The 25,356-nt window shown below is 41.1% G+C and overlaps 1 protein-coding gene across 3 annotated transcripts in view; it reads left to right on the top strand.

The window, feature by feature from the left end:
• Window positions 1–25,356, top strand: part of LOC121949683 (DENN domain-containing protein 2A) — a 46,538-nt gene that overhangs the window by 9,011 nt on the left and 12,171 nt on the right. For all 3 annotated transcript variants that reach the window (XM_088080339.1, XM_088080338.1, XM_042495409.2), the window contains 6 exons: window positions 12,807–12,893; window positions 17,229–18,269; window positions 21,454–21,581; window positions 23,050–23,162; window positions 23,274–23,471; window positions 23,746–23,839. In XM_088080339.1, coding sequence (XP_087936465.1) covers window positions 12,808–12,893; window positions 17,229–18,269; window positions 21,454–21,581; window positions 23,050–23,162; window positions 23,274–23,471; window positions 23,746–23,839 — 1,660 coding nt within the window. In that variant the 5' untranslated portion in view covers window position 12,807. The remainder of the gene's footprint in view (window positions 1–12,806; window positions 12,894–17,228; window positions 18,270–21,453; window positions 21,582–23,049; window positions 23,163–23,273; window positions 23,472–23,745; window positions 23,840–25,356) is intronic.

Here is a 25,356-nt window from a genome sequence, read left to right as displayed (position 1 = left end):
CAGCTACAGTTTGATGGCAGGGTGTTAGATGTGGGCTGAGAGAATCATCACAGCAAACCCATGCTGATGAAGACCATCCAGAAAACCCAGTGTTTCAAGCTTGGTTTGGTTTTGCAGCTCGTGCCCACTGGCAGCGTGTGGCGGTGGCATTAACCCGAACACGCACACACTCCAGAACACACACACACACACACACACACAGAGAAATGCATGCAGGAAAACAGGCACAGACAGACACAAAACACACAAATGGAAACAGACAGACACATGGATACAAACACATAGTTGAACATTCACTGACATGCTGTACTTGCATGTGAACATGCATTTACCATTTGTTTGACATCCCCAGCACGGAAAAAGAACTTGTATGTGGGGAAGACTGCCGTCTGGAAAGGAATGCGTCCATGTGGGTTCAAAGTGTAACTCTAATGTGGCTGTACAGCTCGTTGATTTAGGCTCCAGTTGCCATGTTATAATGAGCAGTCCAAGCAAAATGGGAAAAGGCTACTGTATGCTTTGTTAGTTTGGTTATGTGACTGCATGTGTGTGTAATATTTGGGATGGAAAAACTGTAAGAGAAATGACCTTCACTTCATCAGCCTACTTGTCTTCTCTCCCTCTTTCTCTTGCAGCAATGACTGAGAATGAGAAGAATTTGGTTTACCTGTCAATTTAGGGATCTAGTCTATAATGAGAATTAAAACAATGTCTGGAGGTTCATCCAAGTGTAACAACTTAATGAGTAGATACTCCAGACACACTGCAGACACGGAGAAGCTTTGATCACACCAAATCATATCTAAACACTGTCTTGTTAAGCTTTAGAACTGGGAAAGTAGTAGTTTTCTCTTTTTCTGTCTCCAGTGTAATGATGGCTACAATAATCTCATCCTTCTTATACTGTTATGTAGTGTCAAGTTATATTTGCAGAGCTTGATGTCAGTCTATGTCAGTCCTCTTTAGCTCTGTATAGATGTCTGTTTTGGATAGTGATAGGCTCAATACATGAAAAACATTACATTGTCAATTTTCACATAAATGTTTTTTCTCCTCATTATAATCTTCAGTTTTTCTCATGTAATGCCGAAATCATCAGTCAATTAGTTGTTCAGCAGACATGTTGTGTGCTCTTTGCCGTTTCATAAATGTTTGGATGACTTTGTCATCATGGTTAATGCTTTAGATACTTAGTCTTATAAGTGTAAGTTAAAAAATCTAGCTCTAGTATTGTCATAGGGGCATAATTTTATAAGGTTCATAATAAATTTACAATAACTGTTAGTTTTTGTTAATGTCTCATGAATGTCAGAATGCAAAAAACAATCAAGCATGTTGCAGTTGCTCTGATTTTTACTCATTACACTTTTGAATAATAATATTATTGCTTTACTTACTTCCTGTCAACAGTTGTTTGTTAATTACATCCTCTCTCTTCAAAATACAAACCTCTGTGCACTTTTGTATGGAAGTCAGGGTAACTTCAGGTAAATGCAGCAAAGGTTAGATAGCGTGCAAGTAATGTTTTACTTTGGAGTCTTCTGTTGAGTGTGGCTGGTATTTTCCCAAAGATCTGTCTGAAAGATGAAGAGTCAGTTGTGAAAGTAGGCAACATTTCATCGACCAAACATCCAGCCACAAGCTTCATTAGTTCCTTGTTGCTTGTAGAATGCAGCTGTCAACGATTAAAATCCAGTTTTGGTTGTTTTGCCATTGAATGGCTACAGTCCTCCTCCCTCTGAGGAGGGCTCACCTTTGGTGGGATGAATTTCCTCGGTCTTAACATTGTTGTGCTGTCAGTTGTAGTAGGTGTTTCAGGAGGTTTGAGGTTGTGTTTGTCACTATGGATAGAGTCTTAATACCGCTTCATGGAAAAACAATGCTCTTGTCATTTTTCCCCCTGACAAAATCAAAGTAATGGGAATAGTCCCAGCTACTGAATGTAAGCTTTTCCGTCTTCCAAGCTGTCTTGCTGCTTTGTGATGTGCATATGGAACCATTAGGAAATGGAGTCTAGGGATTTGACTAATTGTTGGATTTCAAATCAGTAGGGGGATGACAACAAAGGTTAGGCTGTAATGAGTTTTTTGTTTTAGGGGTAGCTATAATATTACTACTGAAAATGTATTAGTTATTTTTTAAACTATTTGTTATTGGGAAAGTAATATTATTAATGTTAATGCCAAACACTGTTTGACTATTAGTATATGCTATGTGTTAAGTACAATTTGCCCTGAGGTTGCTGAGGAGATAATGATGGAAGCAAACACCTTTAGATCCGTTTAGTTTGACTTGTTTCAGCAGTGCTAAACAACCCTCTGCATTTCACTCAGTTTTTTGCCCACTGGCGGCCTTGGCTCAGGCTCACAGTTGTTGGTCACGGGGTGTGTGGAGGTCAAAAACGTCAGCTCCGACTTTGACTCTGGAGTTTACACTCCGGAAGAGCACTTTCCCAAGCTCTCGCCTTGCGCGGCTCCCCCGGGGATCGGCAGGCGAATTCTAAAAATCTGTTTCTGTGCAGACATGCAGAGGAGCAGGGGAGCAGGGATGGGACGGGGGAGCTCTGGTGGGAATTCTCAAGCGGAACCCTTAAAATGTGAAGGGGGGAAAAACAGGAAGGAGAAGGAGAGGAGAGGATTTTGGCTTTGGAGTTCAGCTCAGAGACTGCGGCTTGGAGGAGAAATTCAATCTGGGGCCAAGAGAATAATGTTAGTGTGTTGAAGAAGCCAGGTTATTGTTGAAAGTCTGAATCGGTAGGTCCACTCACTGCTGCACATTTACTGTGGCTGAGCCTGTTTTAGAGAGGAAAGGTTTTACCATTAGGCTCAGGAATCCCACATTGTGTGTCAGCACAATGTAATATCATACACTGTAAATACTGCTCCACTGTAGGGAGCCTTTTTTTTCCCTGTGAATGATGGTGTATTCAATGACACTTCCTCATGTGTAAAATCCAGGCCCTTTGGGTGTTGTTAACAGCAGAGACAGGTATTACCTGAGGTGTAAGACATGCCATGTCTGTCTCCTGTGTTTAAGGGCACAGTGAAACAGAATACAGCTGTGGTTGCAGACGACAGAAGGTGTGTGTCTATCACTTGGCATATTACCTGTGGCTGTTTATGAATTACCTCACCCACTGAAATTCATCACTGCCTGCCAAACAGGGAGGCTCACTGCCAGAAAGAGCTCCATGGCTTCTTTTGTTTGGCGAGCTTTCCTGTCAATGGCCTTACTTACTCTGTCAGTGATGATTTATGCTTGCTGCAACCACAGTGCTCCAACCGCAGGTGCATCTACACCAAGGTCTTGTTTCTTACTGCCAGAGGAGCCCATGGTGTGCACTCATTTGTCTTTGGAAGGAAGGGAGCTGGATACAAAAAATAAAAAAAATTAAAGGGATAGCATACTTTTCAGATTCAGAATAGCACCACTGTCCAACGAAATAGATTGAAATTAATCTCTGACTTAACCAAACTCTGTGACGCTATGCTTTGAGGTTATTGCTAAGGTCATTATGCTAACATGCTGACAATGCTAATACTGATGTTTAACAGGTATTTGTGTTCACTATCTAAATTGGAAGCTTTTCAACAATTTATTATCAGCACTGACGTGTTAAAATGTCTGCACCTAATTTTATGGCAATCCATTCATTAGTCATTTAAAACTACAAAATCACAAAAGTCTATTTTGTGGTAGTGCTGTGCAAAATATGGTTCCAGTCCAGATGATGATGCTTGACTGAATGAGTGAAAGGTTTGACCTGCTAGCAGCACAAGAGGAAAAGTCAAAGGATCACCAAGGTACAGAATAGAGAGTATATCTTTAACACCTAAACAATGCTTAACAATGGCAACAGTGTTGACAGAGCTAATGGTGTTAACCAGGGGGAACTGGAGGGTAGGTGCTATGTTTCCACAAAGACAATGTCCTGATTTCAGCTCTAACCGTCATATGAGTGAAGTGCTTAGGGATGAGCTTGCCATCGGGATGCACACATGCACTAACATGCATGTGCAGTTGGACCGGCTTACTACAACAAACCACTGAGAAGCTCAGATTACAACACATGCATGACTCCATTCTCTGCTTGGGATGCCAATACTCCTTTATATTTTTACAAAGCAAATAGTAGTTTGCTGCTTTGTTGATGTTCTGAGTGTCATACACAGAACTTTTAAGAGAGGTTGGATATTGTTTAAAATTTTCATAGCAATCAATCCAATATTTGTCAAGATAATTCAAGTTAGGACCAAAGTGCTGGATGAAGTAACCAACTGAGTGACAGGTTACCATTGCCACCCCTAGGAATCACATGGCTAAAAATATCATAGAAAGAAACACCAGAACATTGACTGTGCAAGACGTAGCGAATTACACTATGTAAAAACAAGCCGAACTATTTGGTGATTGTTTAACTTGAATGTATGAGTTAAAAGTGTTGGAAGCAGTTGTGTGAAGAATGGAAACAGAGAACTTGCTGCTCAATTTCTCACCACCACACACCTGGCAAGTCACGGGGCAAAGGCAGCGTGACTGTCGGATTGTCTGTTCCGTAATAATTGCCCCCCTGATTTCACCGTTATGGTTTCAGATGCTGTGAGACAATCCAACAAGCACTTTTATTTGAAGCATACCGAGGCCTTTGGCATCACCAAATTTTTAGATGTTGGCTGAAGCTGGAGTAGTGCTTCAGCTGCTAATGTACCTCTTTTTTTGAGGCAGTGTTGGATGGGGTTATGTAGGCCAAAGTGAGAGCTGTTTAAAAGTGGGCCTTTGGATGTGTTGGCATGGGCACAGGTCTGTGGAGCCAGCAGGGTAATTGGGAGCAGACTGGGGATGAGTCAGGAGCTCTGCTGATGGTAGCTTTCTGTCTTTGGAGAGGAGGGGCTGGCATGTCTGTGGGAGGGAGTCGAAGGACAGATGCTCCAACTCTGCAAAGAGACGTAACACGACACCTTCTCCCAGATGGGGGGATAGAGAGAAATTTGTTTGCTCTGCCTCCAAGACAGATCCATCCTCCTCAACTTCTTGTGATGATCTTGTCTTTTTCTCTGGTAGAGAGGCTTCTCTTCTCGTCATTGAGCTAGTTTAGGCCTTCTTGTATTTGTTGGAGATAGGCCATTGCTGAGGTAGAAGAATTCATTTATAATCCAATTTTCCAACAGGTCAGTCCAGGTTTAAAAATCTCTGTGCTTAAAAGCTTCCACAAATCTTTTTTCAATTATCCACTTATTTTTCACCTTTTATCTGGCCAGTAGTGTCAAAGGCTCCTCCTTCATACTATTTCTAGAAGGCCTTATCACTGTGAAAACTTTAGTGCATCATTAGCTTGCAAGCTGCACCATTTGCAGACAGTGGAATTTGGAATGGAAGCCACAAACTCCAAAGGGAAATGGAGACCTTCCCATTAAAAGCTGTGGTTAAACTGTTACGGGATGGTCATTTGTAAACTCTGACAGGTGGAGCGAGTGAGAAGGACTTTTAGGAGGATTTCGCTGAGTTAGTCTGGAGTTTTCCTTCCGTTTGCTGCCACTTTGACCTTGTTGTAGTCAGAGCTGTCTCATTTATCAAGAATGAGCTCAAGCTCTTACTGTACAGAGTGAATTTTTAAGTGGAAAAAAAACATTGCTTTGCAAAAGCCTGATGACCTCATTTCGGGAGACATTCATTCCCACCTTTTGCTAATCACATAACACTTCCTGTCAGTTTGTGTGGACAAACACAAACAAGAAAATAACTATTTATTTCATGCAGAAGAAGCCTGTTAAATGGCATAGCACTCTGTCTCTTGGTTGTGGCTGTGCACCATAATTACATCCATAGTGGCTTCCTTTGTGGCCCCGATTATAATTAAGGTTTGTTTATACATTTTCTGAGGTAATATTTTGACCGATTGTTCCAGCTCCCAGTGGGACAGACTGCAGACACCCGGGCCGTCAGAGTCTCAGTCATAAACAACAACCGCAATAACAAGAAATGCTACATGTGTAACATTACAAATACAACAATGGATACTCTTGTGTTATATTTAGAGTAGATTGATAAGCAAAAAAAAAAAAAAACACTCAGATAGAAATTAATTGTTTGTGGTATCCCCCCTTCAGTTCCTGTCTGGCTCTGTGGCTAACCCAGTTTCAATGCCGTCTCACGTCCATCCTCTCCTAACAATGGAGGGAGCAGCGGGAGAAGTAGAGAGGCGAGAGGACACAGCAGGGCAGGAGAACTATCAATAGTTCTGTACAGGACACTGGGCAGCAGGGGGACACGTGCATGTACTGTATGTATGTGTGTGTGTGTGTGTGCTTGTCTTTTGCCCCTAAAGGCCAGCTGATAGGCATCTGAACATCATACAGTGCAGGTCCCTGTGGTCTGTGGTGAATGTAGAATGGAAAGATAAGCATGGAATAGTAATGTGTGTGAAAACAGAGAAGATGAAGATGAGAGAGAGGTAACCATAGCGTGCTGGAAAAATTGATAAATTCAATGAATGTGCAGCTTCCAGGCTTGTAACACACTTTCTGGCTGTCAGTTGCATGCATGGGCAGATATACACGCAGATACCGGCTCACATAGCGATAGAGTTGGCCTGTTTGGCTTATGTCCAAGGCCTTGCTATGAAATCAGCTTGGGAAAGCAGCAGGGGCCCTGAACAGGACACAGAGACAGAAACAGAGAGAGAAAAAGAGAGAGGGAGGCTGCCGAGCCCAGATAAAATTCCATTGTTTATTTGCCCGACCCTCTTCTTCCCTCCTCCTCTCCATACGTCCCTTCCTTTACCATCAACCCTTCCTTTTTACTTCTTCAGGAACCAGGCAAAACCCTGTCAAAGCCTACCGGGTCAAGGCAGCGTGTCAGTCACTGTGAAATCCCCATATCACTCAAAGCAAACGCTTTATGTCAGATCTGGCAATCCAGTAGCTCTCAAAACAAATTGGCTGTACATTAATAATCTCTGCTTCAGATCTGCAGGAGAATATAGTTGAGAATGAAAGAGAACCAGAGGCTATATGGATTAAAAACCAGTCCACCCTCCCTCCTTCTCTCCTATCCATCACTCCCTCCTCCATCATACTTTTGTCCCCACAACTCCAAGACTGAGTGGGAATGAAAGGGAGAAATAAAGAGTGAAGGACAGGGAGGAAAAAAGCCGCCAAGTTTGCCATTCCAGAAAGAGCAGGCTAAATGTGCAGTGGTGCGTTAAATTGATTGCAGGCAAGGCTTTGGCACATGCTATAGTGAGCCACATTTTGTAGGGGATAGGGTCCTCAACTCAGCGTGGGTGCTGAAAGAAAAAGAACAAAATAAACATTTTTTTCTTCTCAGTATATAATTCCCATTTTGAGCTATCATGTTCTCTCCTTGTCCTAGTTTTGCGTAAAACCTCACTCATAAGGATGACAAGTGGTTTAAGCGCTGCCTCTTTTTGGTTGCTCTCTGTATTTCGTTTGCCTCTATGTCCTGATAACTGTGAAATGCAGTGTGGGCTGTAAGTGACTTTGCCCTTTTTAGGTATTTCGGAATGACAAAGAGAAACTGAGAGCAGTTTGAGGAAGAACAAGCAAGGGATGATGATGTCATGGTGTTAGCTGTTTCTGCAGGGCTGGACAGAGAGATGGAGGGACAGAGGGATCGAGGGGAGGATGAAATCTTTATGAGAAGCAGCTGTTGGGGAGAGGCAGGCAGGCTGGCTGCCAGAGCACTATAGCAGCAGCCAGCCAACAGCTCACTGACAACAACCCAGAGGCCTGATGAAGCTAGCTACGAAACATTGACAGCACCACCTACATACAATGTGATAAAGCTAATTCAGTTACAACATAAGAGCTTTGCCAGATTATCAACAAAAGAGTTCACACTTAGAGATGATAAGCACCAAGAGCTCAACAACAAAGATATAAACCAAAACGACAATATCACTGTCTGAGCTGATATTGTCTACACGTTTATTGCACTGTGAAGAGTGTTAAATCTTCTAAGAATTTTATATGTTATCACTGACATCAAGAATCTCCTAAATCCTGACAGCAGAGCTCTTATAAGCCAGCTCATAACTGACACAGCTTAAGGAACTCATTGTGAAAAATATTGTGTGTGTGTGTGTGTGTGTGTGTGTGTGTGTGTGTGTGTGTGTGTGTGTGTGTGTGTGTGTGTGTGTGTGTGTGTGTGTGTGTGTGTGTGTGTGTGTGTGTGTGTCATCACATTGTCATTGAATGAGTCCAGGCTTATTCTTTTACTCATCCTGTGAATCCAACGTTGTGTGAATTTAGTATAACATAAACCAGTTTTGCTAAGTGTCATCTATGAAAGGCCTGTATGTTTGTGCTGCTGAGTCATCTGTGTGCTGGCTCACATACTGTACACCAATGTGCCAAGTCTTTGTGAATCAGATTCATTTACAACCCCATGACCAATCAACATCAAATACTTTTTAGTGTATCCAGGGTGCCAGATGTGTAGAATTGGATTCAATGCAGTGACTGTTATGTGGAGAAGAGTCTAACTGCACACCTGATGTTTGGATATCCATGGTGTGTGAGCCAATGGAAAAGAGTATAGGGTCCGAAGAAGTGTTGTCTCACACGACCAGACCTATCTTGTGCTGTGCCAGCACTGGAGAAAAGATTTGGCTGAACCCACTGGAACTAAGAGAAAAAGCACTTTAGGCTGTTTCAGCTGGCACTGGATGTCAACATGACATTGGATTTTGGTAACATAACAGCGCAACTTAAAACCAACAAAATATCATTGTCATCTGTTGTCAGTATTCTATGTTAAATTGACGTTGACATTAGACGTCCTGACATTGAATTTTAGTCAACGTCACAACTTCACAACGTCACAACCATTATTAAAGCGCTTGCATTAATAATGGCTAAAACCCTGCAAAAGAAAATGCCACGTAAAACTGTAGCCTGAGACAGGTGACCAATGACAAGCTTTATGCTCACTAACTCCTGAGTCAGATGGAAATTGGAATTATTTGCAAATATTTCAACTCTCTGGACTGTCTCTTCAGTCTATCTGTAACTTTTTTATGTTCTTTACTGGGGCATGGCTCAACTGATAGCATTGTGTGCCCTTATCCACATATTTAATCTATTATCATGTCTTGCCCCTCTGTATGATGCCTAGCTTTTCACCCACCCTTTGAATGTGGTAGTTTGGAGCACTTATAAAGACTTGGCTTCCAGCTTGGTCGGACATCCGATGTACTAACTTATTCTCTTCAAGCATAACCCCCTACTATATGGAAGATAGCATGGACTAAAGGGTCTGAAATGACCTGATATGACTGAGAATAACCCATGTACAAAAGATAAGCTTCTTTGACATAGGGATTGCATGGTTACTCCAGTGCTACTCTCAGGTCAGACTTTGCAAAGCTGCACTCGTGATAAAAACACCAAAGTCACCTCTTCAGTATCATACTTGTTCACATAACCGCCCTTGATACCCTCTCTCCACTTTACTGTATATTTTTAGAATAGGTGGTGCTAGCTGATAACTGAGATCCTATTTACTACAGCAAGAAAACAACATGATTGAGCCAGTTAGCCCAAACAAACAAAATCCCTGTTTCAGTGGTATATGCGAGTGCATGTTTACTGTACAAGAATCTGTCCATGGCCAGATACCCAGTGTCCATTTGCTGATAGAAATCTCCCGCAGGGTTTGTTATGCAAGTGATGCTCAGCTCTGATGCCCTGCCTCTGACCCCGACTGCTGCTATCTCTGTCTAGTAAAGGCTTCAAGGCATTAAGATTGTGTGCTGCTCACTGAGCCCCAATCCTTTTTTATTTGTGGCCAGGACTAGAAGGTATTTATGGAATATACTCAAGTTTTTCTATCTGAAGGTCATTAGGTAAATAAGTTGTACCCAGTAATGGAATCAACGGGTAATTAAGGGTATAGAAGTTAAAAATTAAATTTTGAACTTGAGAGTTTTTTTTACAGGTCTTTGCAAAATCAACAAGTAAACGTCTCTTTAGTTTAGAAAAGAAATATCTGAAATATTGTGTGTTATTTTCATTCTGACACACACTTCACTGCAATCTTCTCCACCCAGCACTCATCCACCCAGCTGCCGCTGAACAATACCACTTCCACTTCCTCTACCACAGTGTCCACGGCCTGTCACACCTCACAGGGCTAAGGCTGAAGGGGGAAGTTTCCCGTGATGTTTTTATTGGCCTCAGCAGATGGCTTACCTCGGCCTCTGCATTGTTATGGTGGCCATCTTGCTCTGAGGGTCAGGGTTAACAATAGTTGCCGATAGCTGTAGGAGACAAAAGCCGTCTCTGCTCCCAAAAAGAGTTCCCTCAGTAACCGATCGCTGTAAAACTGGCAATGCTGTCAAATTTACTGCTTTTACGAGATGCAAGGACACTACTGCTTGTCAGGTTCAGGCGAGTGCTGGGAACCACCGTCTTGTATGTATGAGTCATGTTTGAGATCCCAGTAAGTCAGAACTGTGTTAAAACACCAACATACCTTTTAAGGCCCTAGAATCTCCACTTCTAGCACTTTCTGTTTTGGCCTCGGGGCTCCAAGCAATGAAGGGACAGCCTAAAAGCCTACACTGTTTTCACAGCGCAAAAGTATACTTGTATTATTCTTTGCAATATCCACTTGCGTCTTTAGTTTAGACAACCCCTGTCTCCCCAGCTCCCCTCTCCTCTTCGATTTGCCCCCTAACTTCATATCTCCCATCTCTCCTCTCCCCCGTGATATCCAACACCCCCCAACCTAGAGAAAAATTAAACTGTAAAACTAGGAGGCTCTATACATTCTTTACAGTCCCCCTTGCCCACCCCCCTTCCGTGCAGGATTTCTGTTCTTCATTTCTGTGTTGGGTTTTAGTAAGGAGAAAAGAATCAGGAGGGGGAGGGAGGGAAAAAAAATTGGTTGATGTTTCCCCTCAAACATGTGACCTCTGCTCAGCTCACAGCTGAAAATAATTTGGGCCTGCAGGCCAGTGGATGGCTGACGCAAACCCTCCTCCTCCTCCTCTCTCCGGGGGGGGCTAGACCTTGGGCTGATGGGGGGCTAAAGAAAAAGCAATAGAGGGGCTGTAAGTTAAGCTGCGAGCAAAACTAGAAGCTAGAAAATGACACATTGTACTTTAAGTACTCTTTGTCAGTCTAAACCACAACTTTTCTGTTGCATCCATTTGTTCTTTCATTCTGGAGGAGAAAAAGCCCAGAGTCATTCCTAAACACTGCACCCCAGAGGGTCAATTATGTTGTTAACTCAGGGAAGAGTTCAGCTATTTGGCTGCAATTGTTTTTTACATAATCCACCGAAATTGTGGCTTTTTTTTCAAACTGCCAGTTGGGAAAACAATTTGAGGAATTCGGCTGAATTAGGCTCACATTCCCTACATAGTCAGGGGGCAAGAGAGAGAAGTGTCAGGGTTAGCTAATACAGGTTTATTGAGAGAGGGGGGTTTGGGCCAGGCAGTGCTCAGGAAATGTTTAACGGCCTACGGATACCCTTTAAGTGTCCCACACATCTGGTTGAAGTCACACGTGCACACACATCCATAACTTGGTTTGTATGGACAGTTTGGCAGGAAGTGTAGATCTACGTAGGTGTGTTTTTATATGAGGTTTTGTGTGTGGGTATGCAGCTGGGTGGCAAAGCATGCATTAGTGTCTCTGTGAATTTACCTAAGAACAAATGTGTGAATACCTGCCAACAGCAGCTAGCCCTGACCTTCCCCCTCGCCTATGTCAACCACATCAGTGCCAGACAGCGGCTAGGCCCTTCTGCTCCATGCCAACGCTCCACCAGCTTTTATAGGCCAAGTTATGAGCGCTGTGCATCAGCGGCTCTAATTTGATGTTACATACGGATGGTCTTGCGACGCTCCAAGTGGATCTGGTTTCATACACCCTGACAAATGGACCAAGTAATAATTTCTCCCCATCACAGTCGCCTTGGCACTACTTGTCCGTAATAAAGAACAGAGGGAAATGTGTAGTGCTGGAAAACACACAGCAAAAGTTATTTTGTGGAGAGTTTGCGGGGAGGATCCAAAGTGCGAAAACAAAATGTGTGCGTAGTACTTGTCTTGAAAACACTCCAGAAATCTGTTCTGGCCAGTGCGAAAAGACAAGACACTGAGTGATAACCTTATAAAGTTGAACTCAGTGCCCCTCTCTGGCTTCCAGCTGCCAGTAATGTTTTCCTAATGAAGGCTTAATTATTTTGAGGGGTTTTTATTATTCCATTATATATGTTTTTCCGTAATGCCACATGGATGCTGGAATGTAATGTGTGTTTATGCCTGTTGGCTAGTATTGTTAGAGTTTTGTTTTCAACGGTATCCTCCAATTACTAATCAAGTGGGGTTTTGGGGGGGATGCCGTGCAACATGTGAGGTCTGCTTGTCTGCAGCTTGGTTCAGAAAATGAGTTTTGTTCGTCTCAGAAATGAGAGGTTTAAGCTGTTTGAAAGTTTACATTCACACAGAGTTAGAAATTTCATCCCAAAGGGAGTTCTGGGGAAGCAGCTCTTCTTTTGACCTAACTGCCATTTGTCAGCCTGTTTGTCCGCCTATTTTTATGCATCATCTACATATATTTAGTTAAAAACATACACACACAAGCTGGAATATTTTCAGCTGTCTAAATGTATGCCCTTTAACAGTTTGACTTGTCAGTGTTTTTCTTTGTAACTTCCTGACCTATAAGATGAAATATAGGTTACTTTGCAGTCATATGTATTCAATAAAATTTTACCATGTTATTGAAATCCATTAATTTTATTTTAACGGACTGCATCTCTGTGTGACTCTGCAGGATGCCAGCTGCTAGCACCATGACCGGTGGGAGGGCCCTGCTGCTGTGTACAGACACTGACAACTGTATCTATCAATCAGTCAACGGGTAGGTACCACCATTCAAATATTTTCTTTTTTTTTCTAATTCAGTGTTTCGTAGTAATAGTTAGATTTCAAAATGGTAATGCCTATTTTTGAATATGTTATTGTCAATGTTTACTCGAGCATCAGCTATTCTCATGCCACTGGCTGGATGATATTGCTACTGTTACTTACAATGAGATTCTCTGTGCTGTTGCTCTCCATCACAAAGCTTTGCAACGGTTCTTCCTCTTTTGTGCCTGGAGGAACTGGCACAAAGCAGTTGTGTTGATGGAACAATGAAGGGGCACTACACCTTGTTACAAGAAGTACTAATCCACTCATGAGTGTCTTCTGTGGTTCTGGAGGGACCTCTCCAAAATTTAAAAAACAAAAATAAAAACAGCCTTCTATTACAGCCTGCATTATAAATCTGAGAAAGACACTAGAGCATATCAGGGCAGCTGAGAATGACTGATCAGGGAGTGGAAGGATTTTGGATGGAGCGAGGAGCAGATTTAACGAAAAAACAAAAAATGTATATCCTGCTCCATCCTGCTCTAACTTTGCTTCAGTACCACTTACACCATAAGTTTGAAGCATCCTGACCCAAAGATGCATCTGTGTATTGCTCACAAACACTGACGATAGAGTGCTTTCAAAAGGAAACTGAAAAAGATGTGAGCAATTTGTGTGGACCGGGGTGAAATTTGAGTTGAGTGAGGACTAATAACTTGTTTTTAATTTGGCAAGCATTCACTTGTGATGTGCTTTTTTGTGTAGTTTTATGTTGTATTGTCTGTCTTGTGTCATCTTCTTTGTATCACTTTATGTTGTGTGCATGTTTTTTTCTCTCCTTCTTGTACAACTTTATGACATTGTGCTGTGTATTTGTTCTGACCTGCTGAGGGACTGCAGATGGAAATTAGTTCTAAGCTTTAATCTGGGACAGTGCATCAAATGGTAAAAATTGTGTTTTAAACTTTACATGGTCCCTTTTAATTAAAATAATAATTATTATTTTATAATAATGATAATAATTAATATGAATACATATAAAAAAATAAACAGGAGCAGTGTTGAGCAAGAAGTCTAAAATGGGGAAGCGAAGGGAAAAACACCCTCAGAGCAAAGAGCAGAAAATCTCACTGTGCCATTCTCCTCACATGATTTTAAAGGTGTACTGCGAATAACTGTGCAGGAGCCCGACACTTCGATGTGGAAACCCAAATCTCCCAGAAAGTCATATGTGTCAGTCTCTGCTTCTTTTTTTCTTCCTCTTTTGAATCTTTAAACTTTATGTATGAGCAAATTGCTGGAGTGGACCTGAAAGAATATGCCGGAACCTGCTGAGTGCCATGTGCCTAGCTGTCCAAAAACATGCTGCATCAGACATAAAGGAGAAACCACAACAAAACCTTATCTGTTGATCCTTAAACTTTCAATCAGGATTTTGCAGCAGGGACAAATACTTCTGAAACTATAGCTCTTGTGACCGCTGCAGGATGTGACAAAAGCTGTGAGTCTGTACAGTAGTTCACTTTACACTGCCATCCTACACATTCTCCGCCACATGTTGCTTGGGCCTAAACTACACTTTTTCCTATACCATTACAAAAGTTTTGAACTGCTCTGAAGCAAGTCGGAGATACCCCTTTCCATCAGGGTCAGCAGTTTAACAATAGCAGGGCAAGAGAGCAGAGCAGGGCAGTGTTGGCCATCTGGCATCTAGATACTGTTACTGCCCCCCTGCTGCCACTGTCTAATGCTTCTGTGACCACTCTCCATAGTCCCTTCTGTCGTCCTTGCAATATTCATTAGTGCTGTTTAGATTATAATAAAGGGATTTTTTTTCTTTGTGCCATACCAGGGATTATGTAGTGGAAAATTTAAAGGTTGTTTTGAGGGTCTGCATGTTACTGTATTTATTATTTGTCAAGGCTTTCACTTAGAGAATGGTCAAAAGTTTATATGCAGGAATATTATCATATAAAGTTAGTTTTGTCTCTCCTTTTTTTCTTTCTAGCCATTTCATATCTTTTTTCTTATCTGCTGATCCTGTGTTAGCTCAGCTGGTTGGAGATGCTTTTGTGGCCCTTTCCCTCCTTTGCCCTCAGTGACCCTCATCTCCATGCTCCACCCATCGTCGGCTACGGGTGATAGACAGGTTTTCCATGCTGCCCATTTTTCATATCTGTCTTTTAATCTCTCTTAATCACGAACAAGTGTTTGTTTTTTTTTCTATGTGGGAGAAATACACTTTTAATTTCCTTCTCCATCTGCTCCACTTTTTATTTAACCCCCTCACTAACACCCCCCACCCCCCGGCTGGTCCTGTGCTCCTTCTCCTATTTGACCTAGTTTTCCCCCTCTGTTGCTTTATGCTTCATAAAAACTGTCGTTTCAACTGAGGGACACAAGAGATGAAAGACAGGGGGATGGAAGAGAGGGGCCAAACTAATAAAACCCAGAGCAAATTAAAGGAGAATTATTTTGTTTCTTCACTGGTCATAGTTACAAGTCTCTCCTTTCTTTAAGGGTTTCTGAGGAAGCTCGAATCATTAATTTACCCTTGAGATTTCCTCTGGATTGCATGACTGTTGGTTTTCACATCCAGCAATGTCATCAGAAGTCACCCAGCAAGGCCGCATTTCCTCTGTTTGTTGGAAATTCAATCATTTGATGAATGGTCTTTGGGCCAAAACAAAGATGTTAGGGTTGGGAGTAAAAAGAAAAAGATGCACGTCTACACTCCGGCCTCTCCCCTTCTATATATACTTTCATCTCCTCTCCAGAAATAGCTGTGTGTGTAGCTTGTAAACTCTGACCCCGAAACCCAGAGTTCAAACAGTCATGACCCAGTAATCTTCCAGGGGTGACTCACAGCTGAAACAGAGGCACCAAACAGACATCTGAGCTCTTTTAACAAGAATTCTTGTTTACCCCTTAAAACAAAGATCTATTTGGTGTAAGTGTAAGTGCTCACGTTGCGTTGCCAATTTTAAGAGCAACGAGAGGCACAATGCTCTACTATGTGCACTGAAGGCAGCAACTATCATTTCTATGAAAATAATTGCACTATAAATTATTAGAGTTGACAACAGTGCAATGTCCTTTCTCCCTCTGTTTATCTGGTTTGAATTAAGTGCACATCAGTTATGGTTAGCATGGTCCCCTTACCAAGAGAAGACTCTTTGCATGTTTTTTCTTTTTGTTAGGCTTTGTTTTTTTTCCCTCCCTACAGTCCATCTTTTGTTTAACAGCCCCTTACTGCAAAATGGGCATTTCAAAAAATCTTCAATGTGTTATTTTAAGGTGATGAAATAAAATATTTTCTTCACAAATATTAATAATAAAGATGAGCACAATTTGGATTAGATTAATAAACTTCTTTGGCCTGCATTTGTGAGATATTAATACAGGGGAATCTATTTGTCTTGATCCAGGTTTGAGAGGTAAAAACTTTGTACTGACAAAACTAATGTACTTTCAAGCATGTACTGTGTGTACTGAATTTCTCAAGATCAATATCAGTTTTTAATTTATTTACTAGTTTTAAGGTCAGGAAGCATTTTCAGAGGGATGAGTTTTACTAGCAAATTCTGGTTAAGTAATACTTAGTCTCCCATATGACCATTTGTCATCAATTACTCATCCTGTGTTGCTTTGAATTACTAACTTTTTTCTTAATGAATGTTCTTTTTTCATGTCTCCATGGTGAACGGAGGATCCAGATGAATTGAAGTCATAGAGGATCCAGTTTAACAACAGCAAAACTAGATCAAAACATCTATTTACAAACTCTCACATAGGTTGTGCAGTATAATCCAAGTCTCATTTATCCATGCATGTGTTCTCAGAACTTCCCGAACACATGCATTTTAGCAAAAACATTAGCATTTTAAACATTTGTATAGCACCCTTCTAGTCCTTCATCCACTTAAAGCACTTTGTACTAGGCCTACATGTCACATTCACACACTGATGACTGAAGCTACCATACAAAGTGCCACCTGCTTATCAGTTAATCATTCACACTCACGTGATTCGGTATCTTGCTCAAGAACACTTTGCCATGCAGACTGGATAAGCCAGGGACTGAACTGCCAATCTTCCGATTAGTGGATTACCCATTCTACCTCTGCCTCTGTATATAATTTAAGCAGCTACTTGAAAGCCCATGTGAACTGAGCAGCTTTGGATGGACAGTGAAATAAAAATATTCTCTATTTTATTACTTTATTAGCATATTTCTCCAGAATACGGAATATGTTTGTTTGTGTTGTATGCAACTCTTTTAAGGGTTAAGGAAGTATGCCAAGTGTGTATGTTGATTTTTCTGTTTGTGGTTCTTTTCCAGGCTCCAGTGCTGTGGCTTAAAGGTTGGGGAGGCTCCGTCTTCCGCGGTGCCCCAGCGCCAAGAGGTGTGCGGGTCACCAGGGGACATAGACAGGAGGGACACTGCCGTGACCACCAAGCGTCCTCTCTCCCCTCTACTTAGCCTGAGTGACAGCCTGGGTCCTCCTGACACCATGCTGGCTCACAGGAGGGCCACCACCACCACTGACCCACGGACCCCCAACATGGAGAATGGGCTATGTGGCAAGATGAACCACAATAAGAGCCCAGCGGGAGTCAAGACTGCCAGCATCCGTGATAAGATCTCACAGTGGGAGGGTAAAAAGGAGCCTGCCCCACTATCTTCAACAGGGACATGTCCACTGAGCACGACACAGAAGGAGGTTGAGACAGTTAGGAAAAAGGATTCCAAAGCTTCAGAGGTCCAAAGGACAGATAGCAAGAGGTTTGTCAGCTGGGACAAACAAGACTCAGGGAAGGAGAATGTTGGAAAGCTGGGGGATACTAGGTCTAAATCTCCAGAGGGCCCAACGAACAAGGACAGGGAAGTGATCTTAGAAAGGGGATTTCGAGCCTCCAAGCCAACAGAGCAACACCAAGAAAAGAAAAGTGTTTTAACTCATGTTAAGAAACTGGAGAAGGCAACAAAGGATGTTCCTGACAGACCTTCACTGGCATTTCCAGGGAATTACTTCTGCCCTCCTTCAAAGGAGGAGCTGGAGGAGACAGAAAAGAAGGCCAACGAGCCCATTTTTGGGACTTTTGACATTCGGCCTGGTGGGTCACGGAGGAGGAGAGAGGGGGATCCGGAAAACGTGTACAGCGAGCCAGGTGCTCCGTCTATAAACCCTCTACCTAAACCTCAAAGAACCTTCCAGCATCACACACCGCCCACTACTCCAGCTTCAGGGCCTGGGTCGGGGAAGGGAAGAAGGAACTTGCCCCCTTTGCCCTCCATTCCTCCTCCACCTTTACCCACGTGCCCACCACCAGGAGTTTGCAGGAGACCCTGGGCAGACAAACCGCGGGACAGTAGTAACAGGTAAGAGAATACAAACAATGAAATATAGAATAGAATAGAAGAATAGAATATTCCTTTATTGATCCCCCATTGGGGGAAATTTCAAATGTTACAGCAGCATGAAAAAGAAAAGTGAAATGTAACAAAGAAAATAACAATAACACAATTATACAATAACAAATAACAATAAATAAGTAATAAAATAAGTATGTACATAGAGGAAAAAGGTATGTACACATAATAATAAGTAAGTAATAGAATAAGTATGTACACAAAAGATGGATTTGAGAATAGAATTTACAAAAATTTGTTGTGCAAATTATTCAGCCAGTGATGCTGATGTTATAGAGTCGTATTGCAGATGGGATGAATGACCTGCGGTAGCGCTCCTTCTTGCAGGGTGGATGTCGCAGTCTGCTGCTGAAGGAGCTGCTTAAAGCCCCCACAGTCTCATGCAGTGGGTGAGAGGGGTTGTCCATGATGGATGTGAGCTTTGCTAACATCCTCCTCTCACCCACCTCCTCAATGGAGTCCAGGGAGCAGTCCAGGACAGAACCGGCCCTCCTGACCAGTCTGTTCAGTCTCTTTCTGTCCCGATCTGTGCTCCCTGCTCCCCAGCAGACCACTGCATAGAAAAGAGCAGATGCTACCACAGTGTCATAGAATGTTCGGAGCAGAGTCTTGCACACTCCAAATATATGGGCATCCATGACTATTTTTGAGAATAACTCCTATAATAGGCATTCATCCTAGACCTTAAGACCTTCACTGAAACTCTTGTGTCGTTAAAAGTAAATTCACAAAAATATATTGGTATAAAGCGTTCTTGTGGGATCAGAATTAACCTGCGATGACTCTGTGTATACTGTGACCCTTCCCCCACCGTCACCAACCAAACACTGAGGTGAACAACATCTCCCACATCTGCTGTAAATCAAAACCACCGGTGACATCATTGTGTTTCTAAACATCCCAAAGAATGAGCTCACTGGTTGGATCTGAGGAATGTACACACCAGCTCAACTCATACCTCTTTCCAAAACTCTTCTGGAGGAGGAGAACAACAAACAGAGTGGTGTCATGCCAAAAAAGTTGTTTTTTCAAGAATTTAAGCGTTGATCATAAAAAATATTGTGCAAGACCTGTGACTGTCACCAATGAGTTATCAGACATTTCTAAATGTAAAAATGTGTAAAGTCTCATCCAGAATCTGAATTACTTATTCTGCCAAGAGCTAATAATATACTGGAATTTAGTAGCACTTAAATTCAGATGGTTATAGACATATGAACAAACTGAGCTCTCAAAGGAAACCCCAAAAATGTGAACTCTGCAGTATTGGAGAACATCTATTGTTCATTTTCTCCAGTGGTCTGAATTCTTGCTTGAGCTTGGCTTGGATCTGTTACATTCCATACCATATGTGGAGGCCTCACTCCGCTCAAGTGTGCTGTGTCAAGCCCTTTGTTTGGTCAGGCTATGTTTCTGTTAGTGTCTGTTGCAGTGTGCATTTTTGTGCACACTGGAGTTCCCAAATTATTAGGTACACTTAGCTTCATCTAATGCCATGCAACTGCTCTTTAGCAAAATCCTACCTTTGTAAGCTCAGCTAGAATGTTCAGTTTTTTTAAAAACTCTGCCAGAGAGGTGTTAATTCAACTCCATGATTATTCACTTTAGGTCAATCAATGCACAGTAGCTCTAGGTACAGAGTGAGCCCAATGACTAGGTTTCACATGCATTTCTTAAGAAAGTTTATGTTAAAGTTAAAGGAATGCTTCACCCACAGAATGACTGTTTGTATTGATTAATCATGCTGTGTTAGCTTGAACTTACTTTGAAGTTTTTCTCATGCCTCCACAGAGAAAACCAATCATATTAATTTATAACTGGACCACATTTAACAACAGTATAACTACATGAAAACATCCGTTACAAACTCTCACACAACTCATGCTGTATAATCCAAGTTTATTTATCCAGTGGTATGCACAGTACACATGCATGTTTACTAAAACCTTACCTTTTAAAACTAAACTGAAGGTGAAACTTATGTCCTCTCTTCCAACATTACTAATGTTTTCTTCGTTCAAAAGTGTTTGGAAAGTACTGAGCATACCACTGGATAAATTAGACTTGGATTATACTGTGCAGTTTGTGTGAAAGTTTGTAGATGCATGTTTTGAGGATATTTTGCATAAGAATGAGACAATACACAATTTTATTTGCACATTGTGATAAAAAAACACAACAAAACACTCACAATAAGTTGATTGTTGTGGATTTCCATTACTGAGATAATCGTGAACATTGTGTCCAACAGCACCCAAAGAGGCAGCTGGACAACCAACTATCAAAGAGACTGCAATAACAGGCTGCATATGCACCGACCTCAAAAAACGCAAAAGATCTTAATCAAGCACTGGCATATTTCATATCGAAAGATATGTCATTTCATATGGTTTAAAAGCCTGTGTTTTGTTTTTATTTGTTTTCTAAGATTACTTTTGACTAAAAAGGATGTTCGTTAAAAAATAGATGTGTGTCTAATCTATGATACAATAGAAATATTTGTGTCTTAACAAAAATGTACAGTAGAGAAATTCCACTATGTTTTATTACCATTTCAAGAGTTTTAAGCAATTTTGATTATTGGGGTAATATCGTGAATCACAATTATTTCGGCCAGGATAGTTGTAAAATAAATGTTCATATTGTCTCATCCAGAGCTGTGTTGTTGTAATGTATGATGTTATATTATTTTGTGTCAAATTGTGGTGGACAAAGCTTTTTTTTTTTACCGTAATTCAATCCAATACAGCAATAGCACAAATATAAAACTGATAAGCTTAAGGAAGATAGTATTCATTACGGGTCTCTTGCATTGTATTACAATGGATTTGGCAAGCTGTACTCAACAAAAAGGCAATTTACTTGACTTGCATATATGTGCATCCATGTGGGGACGCATGCAACCATGGATTCTTGTGTGCACTTCATCCTGCTTTAATCTCTGGCTTTAATGAAACACAGATGTGGTCATTCAGATGTGAAAACTAAGCAAATGGAAACATCAGTTTTACTGCTTGGCATATTAAAAATTCTTAAAAGCATCAACAGGAACACACAAAAATCCATTCTTCCTTTTCTTCTTTTCTATTTAGCGTGCAGTTCTCCTAAATCTTTGTAATGTTCTGTCCACCAGGAAGTCCTATGAATTTGAGGATCTGCTCCAATCGTCTACAGAGAGCTGCAGGGTGGACTGGTACGCTCAGTCCAGACTGGGCCTAACACGCACTTTATCAGAAGAGAATGTCTACGAAGACATAATAGGTAAACAATACATATCACACTTTTATTTTTACGTATCCAAGTGTATTCTTCCACAAGTGGCAGCATCTGACAAAAAATTCAAGTCTGACATGGTTTTGTTTGCTAAAACTGAAAAAAAAAACATTAGCAAATACTGTACTGTAGGTTGTCCTTTTTTCTATACCCGTCATACACTGCATAACCTTTTCATTTTTCCTATTAGTTTGTGTCATAGAGTTCTGCAACAGAGGTGATGAGGAGGCCAAGCTGTCTTTGCTCTGCTCCGGTTTTCATTTAAAGCCACACTGCTTCCCTTTTATTAAAAATTATATGTAGAAATTTGACCTACGTTCCTACCTTATTGTCTGCAGGGTTATGCCAACCCCACCTAGAGCCTGTTTAATTTCATAACGTACAATAGTACCGTTGTGTGAGGTCGTGCTGTAGCTGAGGTTGGCTACTGTGATTGTCAGTGCGGCAGGGGGCATGTGAATGGCTCAGAGCCACAGCGTATTACTGACAATAACTTCAATGTGTCTTTGGTTTTCATCCCAGAGACTGGTGTATAATGAGTGCTGCTTGCTTGCAACAGTCTAATTAACTTTAATTATATTTGAGTGATGCCACAGCTTATTTTGGATTCTTTTATGGTTTCCTTTTTTCACACAATAGTATTGTTCTTTAAAAAGTTCAGACATTGTTCACCAAACACTCGGAAGGGTCCCAAGGGTGAAGTAACTCACCATAGCAAGAAGCAGCTCAGGGAGGCACAGATACAGATGGTGATGAATGGCTGAGATGTCCTTGTAGTCTTGTCATTAGCCTCCACATGCAAACCAAATTCTCATTGACACACTCTAAGTAAACAGTCCACATGCCTGACAGTGCTTTCAGATGAGGAGGAAAGCAATAGTCACCACCACACATATTCTTACGCACGCTTTGTTGACAGATGCAAACTCACATGTGCACAGCTGACAGCACACGCAAACACATCGAAAAGATTAGTGTGACGTTCTCATCAGCCAGCAATGTGAAAAACAGCACGCTGATCCCTTGTTTTCCTCAGAGGGAGACGGAGCAGGGAACTGAACGTCCCTCTTTATCCTCCGACTCCTACAAGTCACATCTGGCGGATGGATTGATAGAACAGAGGAGAGTTACAGAGAGACAGATACAAAGATAGAAAGTGGCACAGGTTTTTTGGAAAATATAACACTTTGTATCTGCAGGGGGGAGGTCTGGTGGCTAGTTTTACATTTAACTTTAGCTGTGCATGCATCTTATCACAGTAAAATATGAGCTGCGTAAGCACACCGCTGCCTCTAGTAGCTCTCTGAACATCTGGAGTAGGAATTGTCTGGCAAAACAAACATGACTGATATGGAAAGAATACTTTATCTGCTCTTGGAAAGCTTGTGTTAAGCTGTTGTGTAATCAAGGTGACATTGATTTCTTAGTTTTGAGAAGTTTTTTTTTTCTTTTGAAGATCCTCCATCCAAGGAAAACCCCTATGAAGATATAGAGCTGGAGAGAAGTTGCTTGGGAAGCAAATGTGTCTCACCTGCTTCCTCATCCCCTGTCCCTGACACGCCAACGAAGGTACCTGATTGCCAATACATCATTATAAAAACAAAGTAGATTTAGTGAAAGTAGTTATATGCTGAAAATCACCCTCTAATGTGTCTGTTTCTCTCCATCTTCCCTCCTCAGCTCTCCTCCAAGCCTGGCTTCTTCAGACAAAACTCAGAACGGCGAAGCTTCAAGCTCCTGGAGCTACGCAAGACTGGCAGGGACACTGGCATCTCCACTCCCTCCCGTATCAGCCCCCCCTCAACACCCAGTAGCCCTGACGATACCCCCTGTCTCTCTGGAGACCCATACAATCGCAGACGGAGGAAAATCCCTAAGGTATGGGAGTCTGAGAGGCCTCTAACAGAGCTCATGCTGCTCTGTCTTTGATTTATGGTCCAGCGTACTGCTCAGGGAGTTTCAGACCTGTCCACTCATGCTGCCGTCTGGGGATGAGTAAAGCAGGGGAAAATTTTCTGATGGATATTTCCTGTTAAAAGTGTGCCTCGAGGAAGGCCTCCCAGAAGCTGTATTGAAATGATCTTTGTAGGAGTTTTGTCTATTAGTTTGAGGAGTTAAAAGATGGGCATTTATTTCACTTCATCTCCTGCAGATGGTGCTGAAAATCAATGGCATCTTTGAGGCGCGGAGAGGGAAGAAACGCATGAAGAGAGTGTCTCAGTCTACAGAGTCCAGCTCAGGGAGAGGTAAGGGTTGAAAGGCATGCCACAAAAATGATTGTTTTAACCTTTATATGCTTCACATCAACTGTGAGTATATTAAAACTCACAGTGTGCACTTTTAAAAACTCAATTTAAAGTCACGTTCACTATTGCAATCTAGTCAAGTCTCTATCAAGGAGATTGTGCTTGTGTTTGTTTGCCTGATAGTTAGCAGGATGTCTTAATAAAAGTTTCTTAGCTGATTTCAATCAGATTTGGTATCTGTCTTAACATTACATTTATTCTAACTTTTTAACAATTCTGTCATTTGCTACTGTACATAGTTGAATAAAAAACAACCTGGCACATAAATTCCCCAAAAAATTAACTAAAAACTAAAACTAAGTATCATAAAATATTTAAGGTAACTGAAATAAAAATAGACTAGACCTTAGAGACTACAAATAAAAAAAGATACGGTACTTAGAAGAATAACGAATGAAATAAAAAATATTCAGGAAATGTCTTTAGTTGTAGTCAGTGTCACTTTGGTCAGATGTGTCAACACGTAAGCATGACAAGGCATTGATGTCTATGTTTATTAAGACTGGGATGTCTACATGACTGTGAGTAAATTGCCTTCACAAAGTGTTGTTTTTGTAATGTAATACTTATACTGAACTTCTTAAATCTTGCCCAACCAACAAATACCCCCATATTGTCATCTATAAAAAAAAAAGAATCTAAAACTAATACTGATACTAATAAAAACTAAAAAGTTAGTAAAACTGAACTGAAATGAGAATTCCATTCTGGAAACTAACTGAAACTAAACTGAATTGAAATCTTAATAAAAATAATAACTAATGACAAATACAGATCTATAATAACTCTTGGCACACACATGTTTTTGAGGGGAACCTTTTTCAGTTGCTTATGCACAGTAAAAAAAAAACACCCAAAAAACCATGCGCAGTAGTTTAAAAACAGACCTCAACAGTGGATGTGAAAGACATGCTACTACTGCAATACTAACAGACACACATTTACACACTCAATAACACATATATCAGGAGTATATTAGTGTAGCCCAGCCCGTGAGTTAAAAATAAAAAATATATATAAATACAATAAATCAATTAATTCTAAATGATGCACCCAAACAAAACCATTAAAACTGCAAACACATTTGGATATTGACAAATCATATAATATTGGTCAAGCAGGGACATTGAAAATGAAAGATTATGTAATATTATTGTAACCCAGTGTATCCCATATGTGAATGTGTACTGGGGCCCTACTCTCCCTCTTTTTCTCACTATCTTTTATTATCATGTGCTGTTTTGCATACTGTACATACATCTGGGGGCACGGTTGTGGATTTTTGTCGGGGTTGATTTCAATGTATCATTTTAATCTATTTGTTAAAAAAGACACCAAATACAGTTAAAAAAATACAACACATTTGATTTTAGATGCTGTTACAAAATAAAAAAAAATGCATTGCCAGAATAACAATAAACAGTAGTGTTTGTTGTGTTTTCTGGTCAGATGTTTAC

This window comes from Plectropomus leopardus, chromosome 7 (genome assembly GCF_026936395.1).
Source record: "Plectropomus leopardus strain MGB_pleo_1.0 chromosome 7, ASM2693639v1, whole genome shotgun sequence".
Taxonomy (NCBI): domain Eukaryota; kingdom Metazoa; phylum Chordata; class Actinopteri; order Perciformes; family Serranidae; genus Plectropomus; species Plectropomus leopardus.
This window is presented reverse-complemented; position numbering and strand designations above follow the sequence as displayed.